At 49.6% G+C, this 9,912-nt stretch overlaps 1 protein-coding gene across 1 annotated transcript in view; it reads right to left on the bottom strand.

The window, feature by feature from the left end:
- Positions 1-2,216: 2,216 nt before the first annotated feature.
- CRYBB1 (crystallin beta B1) overlaps positions 2,217-9,912 on the bottom strand; it is a 13,819-nt gene continuing 6,123 nt past the window's right edge. Inside the window, exons 4-6 of the mRNA XM_006738095.3 lie at positions 7,268-7,400; positions 4,359-4,501; positions 2,217-2,485 (exon numbers count right to left, since the gene is read on the bottom strand). Coding sequence (XP_006738158.1) covers positions 2,302-2,485; positions 4,359-4,501; positions 7,268-7,400 — 460 coding nt within the window. The 3' untranslated portion in view covers positions 2,217-2,301. The remainder of the gene's footprint in view (positions 2,486-4,358; positions 4,502-7,267; positions 7,401-9,912) is intronic.

Genomic DNA, 9,912 nt, shown 5'->3' with positions numbered 1-9,912 from the left:
TTGTCTCCACCGTAGTAGAATTTTAGAGCTGCACCCACGGACTTCAGGAGTTGAGGATGGGAATCTATGCAGCTTGACTTGGGAGTCAGAGAATCAGGGAAGCATAGAGATGAATTGCAGAATCTTGGAGCACCATGGAAGTTGGGAACCATGGGATCCCAAGGTCGGACAGAATCTTGGGGCTGGTTGATCATTCGAGCTGCCTTTGTAGAGACTGGAAGAACAAGTCCCAGGGAATGGAAGCCATTTGCCCAACACTTCGCAGCTTCTAACTCTAAGGCGGGGCAAACCCTGGCATCTACAGATTCTTGCCTGGGGATCCCGTCTTCTAATGCAAGAGGCTGGCCGTATTGGAGCGTGGAGGTGGGGAGAACAAGGGCAGGAGAGAGAGGGAGGCTGAATGCCCCAGAATGCAAGACCTTCTGAGTCAGGTGGTGCCTCAACTTTGAAGCTCAGCAAAACCACAGAGTGGGGTGTCATGAGGCCCCACCTTTCTTTCCAGCTTCATCTCCTGCCACTTTTGGCAACTTCTTCCCACCCCCGCCTCCGATCCCCCGCTTCTGCCCACACAACAGCCAAGCTAGTGCTCTCGGGTCAAAAAGCTTGGCTTGGCCCCACCACAGGCTCTCTCAACCTCTGTGCCTTTCCCGTGGCGCTCCAGGCCTACCAGGTACAGCTGTGCAAGTTGGGCACAGCACAAGGGTATCACAGTCACACCGCAGACATATAAATTCTGGCAGATGGCAGTCAAATGTCTTGAGGAAGAGGCATCTTTTTATTATCTGTACAAAGGTGCCATGTGGGATAGTAAGATCCCTGCTATTTGTTCTGCCTGGAATGTTATCTTTCCTCTTCACCAAGCGAGCTCCTGTCCCACCCCTCGAGGGCCCCTCAAATATCCCCTCCTCCATGACAACACCTCCCCCAGCTTTCCTGTGTGGATTAAAAGTTAATAACATCAATCAATACTAAGTGTTGATACAGGAGTCAATAAGACCAGGGCATGTACCCCTTAGTGTGGGACTGATGATTCTCAGTGGAACTTGGACCCAGGATTAAATAAAATAATGCTCTTTTCAGTCTTCTTTGATTATTAGCAGGGAGAAAAATCTGGAGCAAGCATGTCTTTCTTATCTCTCTCCAACACTTGCTAATCACCTATTTTGTCAAAGAGCATGCAGGTAACGGGCTTACAGAGTGGTGTGTCTGTTCAATACTTGGCCTTCTTAAAATTGTATTTACACAGTTGCTTTCCATCTATGGCATATGAATGCTGATTTTCCGCTTCCCGTAGTGTTACGAAGCTTTATTTACAAATCAATGCCTCCAAGCACAAAATAGGAGGTCTATTTAAAAAAATATATTAAGTAAATAACAAAACAGGCATTAAGCTGAGAAGGCAAAAAATCGTAAGCGTGCATGAAGGAGTTGAGTTTGAAAACACAGATTTAAGAGCGTAGGCTCAGCGCCACCCTGCCTGGGTTCAAATTTCGACTGGCTGTGTGACCTTGGGCAAATCACTTTCCCTCTCTGAGCCTCAATTTCCTCATCTGTTCATTTAACAGATGAGGAAATTGGAGTGATTATAATACCAGTCTCCTAAAGTAGTCCGAAAGGTACGCTAAGAGAATGTGTGTAAAGAACTTTGCAGTGCAGGCGCCTGGGTGGCTCAGTTCGTTAAGCGACTGCCTTCGGCTCAGGTCATGATCCTGGAGTCCTGGGATCGAGTCCTGCATCAGGCTCCCTGCTCGGCGGGGAGTCTGCTTCTCCCTCTGACCCTCCTCCCTCTCATGCTCTCTGTCTCTCTCTCATTCTCTCTCTCAAATAAATAAATAAATAAAATCTTTAAAAAAAAAAAAAAAGAACTTTGCAGTGCTTGCTGTTTTTATTACTAGTATACATAATTATTAAGACCCAGGGTGGGGCGCCTGGGTGACTCAGTTGGTTAAGCAGCTGCCTTCTGCGGAGGTCATGATCTCAGGGTCCTGGGATCCAGCCCCATGTTGGGTTCCCCAACCCACTGGGGAGTCTGCTTGGGATTCTCTCCCTCGCCTTCTGCCCCTCCCCCTGCTCACATGTTCTTGCACTCTCTCCCTCTCTCAAATAAATAAATAAATCTTACAAAAAAAAAAAAAAAGCGTGAGGAAGTCACATGCTGGCAATGATGGGGGACCCCAAAGCTCACATCTATGTACAGATCCAGGAGACATTTTGGCTTTAGGAACTTTTATTTGCACGGGAAAGATGGGGAAACTGAGTCTGAGGGAGGGGTGGGGCAAGGGAGAAGAGCAGGGTATGGATTCACTTGGGGGGCTCGGCGGCCAGGACTGGGAAGCAGCCCTCACGGTGCCACTGCCTGTCGCGCAGGCGCCGCACGGCCTGCATCTGCGGCTGGAAGGCCCCCCACTCGTTCCAGTGCCGGAAGTCGCCTGGCTCCAGGAGGTACTGGTACCCGCGGTAGCCGGGATATTGATAGCCGACCCAGCTGGGAGGGAAGCAAGAAAGACAGGGTGGAGACAGCCAGCCTCCCTGCCTGGCACCGGGACCCCGGCCCGGACCTGCCCCTCTCCACCCATCCCTGCAATCCGCTCTCCATCCATCATGGGCTTGGGTCACAAGAAGCGGGCGCAGCTCCTCTGTCCTGGCTTTGTCCCTTCCTGGGGCTTCCTACTCACCTCTCTAAAAAACCTTGGTTTCCCCTTCTAGAAAATGGGAGTGGTCTCTAGGGCTGGTTTATTACGGGGCAGAACTGGGAAAACGTACCAGAAGCTCTTACTAAGTATACGGGGTATGCACACGCGGTAGGGAGATTAATGCGCATCCCACGGGCGGTGGTGACCCGAGGCTTACCAAACAGGATGGAAGGGATGAGGATAGGCTTTGGGGACTGGTTAGCCATAAGGCAGAGAAGAAGGAGGCGCCTCCTTTCAAATAATGGTTTCCTTTGTATGTAAGTGAATTTACACGTAGTGGTTGGGGATGCGCATTCTGGTATCAGCAATGCCTGGTTCAGATCCTAGCTCTGCCGCTTACTAGCTTGGAGAATCGAAGTCGAGGGCTTAGCAGAACTCCAGCTTGCTTTCTGCGAAGTGATGCTAATGCACCTACTGCATGGGTTTGTTACAAAGATTCCCTAGCTATTCACTGAGAATGAATTAGCACAGTGCTCGGTACATTGTTATCATCAATGATTCATTTCTGACTTCTGTCATTGCTTGTGCTGGGAGGGTCTGTCCAGGCCTCTCCCACACCCCCTGCCCATCTTTCAGAGTCTGCTTTAAGTTCTAGCCCCCTCGGATAAACCTCTGACCTGCCCTCCACTCCAGCAGGCACATCCAGATCCGAGAAACCTCCCTTCCTCCTCTGACCTGCTGTGTGGACCATCTCTGACCCAGTGTTGCTGGACATCACCTCATGGGGATACGTGGGCCTCCCTGCTGGGCTGAGTGAGCCCCCTGAAGGCAGGAATTGAGTCTTATTCATTCCTGCCTCCCCCAGGGCCCTAGTGGGGTGCCTGGCTCACAGGCCAAGCTTAGTAAATTTCAGATGGCTTGCATGCAGGGATGCGGGTTTCAGGGAAGAAAGGCCAAGCAAAAAGCCTGAGCCTGATGCTGTTACACGAATTCAGAAAGAGTCTGGGTGAGCGACAGAAGCCCTATATTTGCCTGGAGGAGACCAGGTGTGTCTGGCACGGTTTATCAGAGGCACAGGGATGGATACGGTAACCTCTTCGGGGCATCCAGTCCTCCTGTGTTCTCACAGAAACGAGTTCCCAGGGCTCTGTTTGGAAAGCTTCAAATCTGAAGAGTTTGGATAAAGGGTCCTTTTAGATCAAGGAGTCTGGTGTGCCCATTGTGCATATGGCAATACTGAGGCACAGAGACGGGCACAGGGCTCACCCGGGTCTCACAGCACCTCGGTGGCTGGTCATCCCCCCTGCATTCACAGTCTCGCCTCTCAGAAGTCATTCTGCTCATTTCCCCAGAGGTCTGGATGTCCCTGAATATGCTCTTTTCCTAGACACATCTAGACTCATCGACCTGCATCTGCTCTGCCTCTCTCACTTATTTCTCCAATCCCAGACTGGGTCTAGAAGTGTTTATTCTCTCCAGCTTCCATCTTTTTAGAACCAATTACCAGGCTTGTTTACATGGGCATGTAATCCGTCAAAGGACGAATCCACTCTCCAGAGAAGGAAAGCTCTGTGGGTGGAATCCCAGGCACCAGCCCTGGGAGAATTTGGGAGTGGCCGTGTGGCCTTTCCTATGCACCCGATCTTATATCCTATAAGGAGGACAGCCTTTGAGTCTGTCTGGGCTTGAAGCAGAAGCCAAGGGCCTGGCTGGAGGGGTGCTTACGTTCCACTGGAGACCCTCGCACTGCCCACGCGGTCACAGAAGCCGTAGACCCAGAGACTGGGCACGTCATCCTCCTGGATCTCCATGGTGTTGCCCTTGAAGTTGGCACCTTCAAACAGGCAGATCTTGTGCTCCTGGGAGTCCTAGGGAAGGCAAGACTGGGTCAGGCATGTGAAGTATGAATAGGGCAAAGAGAAGTAACTTCGAGGGGCCTCCTGGGTGTGGAGAGAGAGAGAGCTGAGTCTGCTCAGGCCACCATGGGACTTGCCTGGGATTGCCACTGTCCAGCCTGGAAGGGCCCTCCTCATCTGGGGAAAGGGGATAACAGCCTCGATTTTACGGCGTTGTCATGAGGATTAAATGAAGCAATCCATACGGCACCCTTAGCACAACGCTTGGCATATGCCAAGTGCTACCGAAACATTGATGTATTACTGTTTTCATTATGGCCAAAGAGGCAGAGTCTCAGAGAGGTCAAAATTCTTGATCGACGTCACACAGCCGGCGAAGGGCAGAAGAACCTTTCAGAGAGACGTTTCATTCCTCCCCTCCCATCTTGCACCCTTCTTCCCTCCGGTCCCTGGGCCACAGCCACACCAGCTGTTTTCCGGTTTCTGGACACCCAGTTCATCCGTGCTTCAGGGGACTCTGCACTCACTTTGCAGTGGAGAAGCCTTCCAGGCTTCCTGTGGCTGACTCTATTCCCATCCTCAGGGGGCTGGCTTCCCTGAGCATCCCTGGACTGCTTCCATCCCCCCACCCCCCTACCAGAGCCCCGCTCTCCTCTCCTGCTCTCCCAGCACACGGCATGGCCCCTCTGCATCATGGACTACGTGATTTGTGCTTATAGACTGATTTCTGTGATTAGGTTCTCAGCAGCCGCCTCCCGTGAGAGCAGGGACCTTGCCTAGCCAGAGCCTGCAACGGAGCCTGGCAGAAAGAGCTCAACCGATAATGGTTTGAATGCACGACTCTAAGTGGAGGATGGTCAGGTGAGACATCCATCTTATTTCCCAGGAGCGAGAGCTGGGAAGGAGTCAGAGAACCCAGGGGGGGAGGGAGCTGGAGCTGTCCAGGGAAGAGATAATGGTGGCCCACACCAGGACGGTGGCCGAGATGGAGAGGAGAGAGTGGACTGGGGCTCTCAGCCCCAGCTACACAGAGACTACCTGCTGGGCATGAAAAAGATATCAGTGCCTGGGACCCAAGCCCTGGAGATTCGGATTTACTTGGTCTGGGGTGGGGTCCAGGCACTGGGATTTTTTTTTCCTAATAATATATTTTATGTAAGCAAATATGTCCAACCTATTATAATTTCAATATGCAACCAATATAGCAACACTAGCCAGCTAGTTACATTCTTATTTATTTTTTACTGTGTATTCAAATCCTGGTTCTCTGTGTTGCACTAAGAGCACATCTCTATTCAGACGAGTCAAGATTTAAGCATTCAACGGCCCCATATAGCTACTGCCTACAGTATTGGACAGTAAAGCTCTTGAAGCTACTGGGAATGCCCTGGCTAGTCAGTCCTCCAAACAAGCTTTGTTGACAGAGATTTCCTTTTAAGGACCCTTGACTAAGAGATAAATCTATGAATTACTTTCTTTTTTCTTTTTTTTTTTTTTTTTTAGAGACAGAGAGCATGCACATGCACCGAGCCGGGGAGATGGGGGGGTCGGGGGGAGGAAGTGGGGCGGGAGGGGCAGAGGGAGAGAGAGAGAGAATCTTAAGCAGATTCCACACCCAGCGTGGAGCCAGATGTGGGCTCGATTTCATGACTCTGAGATTATGACAGTTGGATGCTTAACTGACTGAGCCACCCAGGCACCCCAAGATGAATCTATGAATTCTTACAAAGGGTTCATTATAGCCTGATAACTGAGGCCCAAATTCTGAGAATACACTGGGAATGATGTGGTTGAACAATCCATTAAGATAAGTTTGGTGATGCCAAAACAGTTGGCATCATGGACATTCATGAATGTTCTTCATGAAAATTCCTATCATGGGGGTGCCTGGGTGGCTCAGTCAGGTAAGTGTCTGCCTTTGGCTCGGGTCATGATCCTGGGGTCCTGGGATCGAGGCCCGTATCAAGCTCCCTGCTTGGTGGGGAGTCTCCCTCTCCCTCTGCTCCTCCCCTTGGCTTGTGCTCTCTCACTCTCTCTCTCTCTCTCACTTGCTCTCTCAAAATGAATAAATAAAATCTTTAAAAAAAAAAAAAGAAAATTCCCATCATGGAGGCAAAAGTTGGTTACCACTGGAAATCAACACTGGTGAGTCTAGACATGGCTGGTTCATGAGTCATAATCAACACAATTCTGGAAAAACTGAACTTCTTGGGGATAACACCACTGATCCACTGATCTTGGCTTTGAGTCTTCTTTAAGTTATACTATTTAACTCAGTTAAATATTATAAAGGAGCTCATTCAGTCTTATCATCATGAAGTTCAAGGTGCCTTTTTACAATATCCATCTTCTCAGCTCCCACACAAGCTTGAACCTGCACGTTTGATGTGTTGGATGAGCACTGGGATTTTCAAAGCCTCTTAGGAGGGTCTAATGTGCAGTCAGGAATCAGAAACATTCCACAAACAGAAGCAAGGAAGACACTGAAGTTTCTAGCTCTGACAGCTGGGATACTGAGTCTCAAAAGCAGCAGGGAAGGGAAAAAACCAGGGTTCATGTTTGTCATTTGTCCAGGGCTCCAAGCAGGGGCTGGGTGCCAGGGACATCTGAAGAATCGATAAGCACCAGAGCCCAGCGCCCTTGGTCATCACGCCTCCCTGCCTGCCATTCCTCCTTCTTTCCCCGGCTCAGCCCCCATTCCCTTGCCTGCCATCACACCTGACCCCTGCCTCCTGCCCTCCCCACTGATCCCCCAGGACCGGCTTAGGAACCACTCACCATCTTGATAGGCCGGAAGGACATGAGCCTGTCACTGCGGTAGCTGCTCGACCACGTGTCCCAGCGTGGGTACTCGCCCTTCTCCAGGACGAACATCTCCCCCCGGAAGTTGGACTGCTCAAAGGCGACCCAGCTGGATGTAAGAGCGATGGACAGAATGACGGAGGGCCGGGAGGAGCAAAGACAAGAAGGAGAGAAACCATCAGGAGAAGCCCTCCGCATACCCTTGCAAGGCAGCCCTGAGGCCAGTGGGTTGGATCCTAGGCTATGTTATTTACTGGCTATGTGACCGTGGGCAAGTGGCTCTACCTCTCTGAGGCTTGGTTGCTTCATCTAATATGCCTATTTTCGGGGCGCCTGAGTGGCTCAGTCATTAAGCGTCTGCCTTTGGCTCGGGTCGTGATCCCAGGGTCCTGGGATGGAGCCCCACGTCGGGCTCCCTGCTCGGCGGGGGGCCTGCTTCTCCCTCTCCCACTCCTCCTGCTTGTGTTCCCTCTCTCGCCGTGTCTCTCCCTCTGTCAAGTAAATAAATAAAATCTAAAAACAACAAATAATATGCCTATTTTCTTGAAGTTGGTGGAGGATTAAATGAGACAGTGTCATTATGTGAGCAAAATGTTTCCGCAGTTGTGGGATTCACATCATTTAAGTACTACAAGAACCTGGAGTAAAATAGACATAAGAAGATATTTTATTGGGCGCCTGGGTGGCTCAGACGGTTAAGCGTCTGCCTTCGGCTCAGGTCATGATCCCAGGGTCCTGGGATCGAGCCCCACATCAGGCTCCCTGCTCCTTGGGAGCCTGCTTCTCCCTCTGCTTCTCTCTCTCTCTCTCTCTGTCTCTCATGAATAAATAAATAAAATCTTTAAAAAAAAAAAAAGAAGATATTTTATTTTAAACCTGATTACAGCTAGGAGAAAGTCTCTGTTGGATGCTAATGGACCTTCAACACTCGCTAGCCTCTCTTTCTGGAACAAGGCAAGAACAGCCGTCCGCCCAGAGCCTTGAGCAGGCTAAGGTATAATAGCACTGTTTTGTGTTCATTGTGTTCATTTTTTATGGGTACCTCTCACTTATAGCAAGTGATGCTGGCTTTCTCTTTGCGCAAGTGATGTAAAGGTGTTTTAAAGATATACTTACCTGTGTTCAAAAGGGTCATTTAAAATGAAATATATTAAATAAGTAATAGTCCTGGAAATACAGGGGTAAGGGGAAAATTGATACAGGTGGTTGAATCATATGTTTGATAAGGACTGGCCTGGAATACGGAACACACTTGGTAGTTGCTATGGGGCAGTGGGAGGGAACTGCCTCTCAGATACTTCTGAGAATTAAATGTGGCTGCATTTGAAGCTGTTCAGTCCTCTAGGAGAACTGATTACAAGTTTGAAGTCAAATGTGGCTTTTCCTGGTTTTCCCAGTGCAGCCTGATTAAAGATGGGAAGTGAACTTGTGTTAAAGGGACCCCCGTGGTTCTGGGGTAGGTTGATGAGAAGTTTGAAGTGAAGGGACCCCTTGACCTTTGCTCTACATGGGTTCAGGAGTTCTCAGGGAACAAGAGGGACACTGACATCAGTGTCATCTCTCTGGGATCTTCCTCAACCCAGAAGGAAATGGGGGGCAGGTGGGGGATGAGCTACCACCATGGACTGAAACATGATGAGTCCCAGGAGCCTAAAGTCCTTGTCTGAGGAATGAGCCAGCTCACCCTGGAGTGACAGACTTGAAGATGGAGATGTGCTCCTAGAATAGAGGCGAATCTGCCTCAGCCGTGCTTGATCTGGAGTAGATAAGAAAAGGATGGATGGATGGATGGATGGATGGATGGATGGATGGATGAATGAATGAAGTAATAGTTGAGTGGATGGGTAGATGAATGGATGGATAGGTGGGTGGATAGGTAGGTAGATAGATGGGTAAAAGAATGATGGTTGGGTGGATGGATGGATATATTGATGGACAGAGGGAAGGAGGGAGAGGGGTAAGCAGATGGATGAATAAATGGAAAATGGATGGATGGATGGATGGATGAATGGATGGATGGATGTATACAATGATGTATAGACAGATGGCTAAATGAATGGTAAGTAGATGGATGGATGGATGGATGGATGGGTGGATGGGAAGGGAGCCCTGGAAAATGGTGCCAGGTAGAAGTTAAAAGCACTGACTCTGAAAACAGACAGACCTAAGTTCTAATCTCAGCTCATCAGTTATTTGCTGAGTGACTTCGGGCAAGAACCTCAAGCTCATTAAGCCTCAGGAGAAGAGAGGAAAGATTACATCTACCTTGTCAGGTTATGAGGATCTAAAAAGGCATGCGCAGAGCAAGTCCTGCACAGAGAAAGCACAATGAATACTATCTTTGTTGGTTAAAAAGGGAGGAAAGCTGCTGGAGGTCCGAGCTTACAGAAGGACAGATACTGATGTGGTCTTGCCACCCTGCCCACCTCCCCCAAAACTTCCCCTGTCATAACTCTGGGAGTCATAACACCCAGTGAGGACCTGTTATAAGAATGAGGAACTGTATGAAAATAGAGCTACCATATGATCCAGCAATTGCACTACTGGGTATTTACCCCAAAGATACAAATGTAGGAATCTGAACGGGTATGTGCACCCCGATGTTTATAGCAGCAATGTCT

Source organism: Leptonychotes weddellii, chromosome 13 (genome assembly GCF_054177405.1).
Source record: "Leptonychotes weddellii isolate Sample4059 chromosome 13, ASM5417740v2, whole genome shotgun sequence".
NCBI lineage: Eukaryota > Metazoa > Chordata > Mammalia > Carnivora > Phocidae > Leptonychotes > Leptonychotes weddellii.
This window is presented reverse-complemented; position numbering and strand designations above follow the sequence as displayed.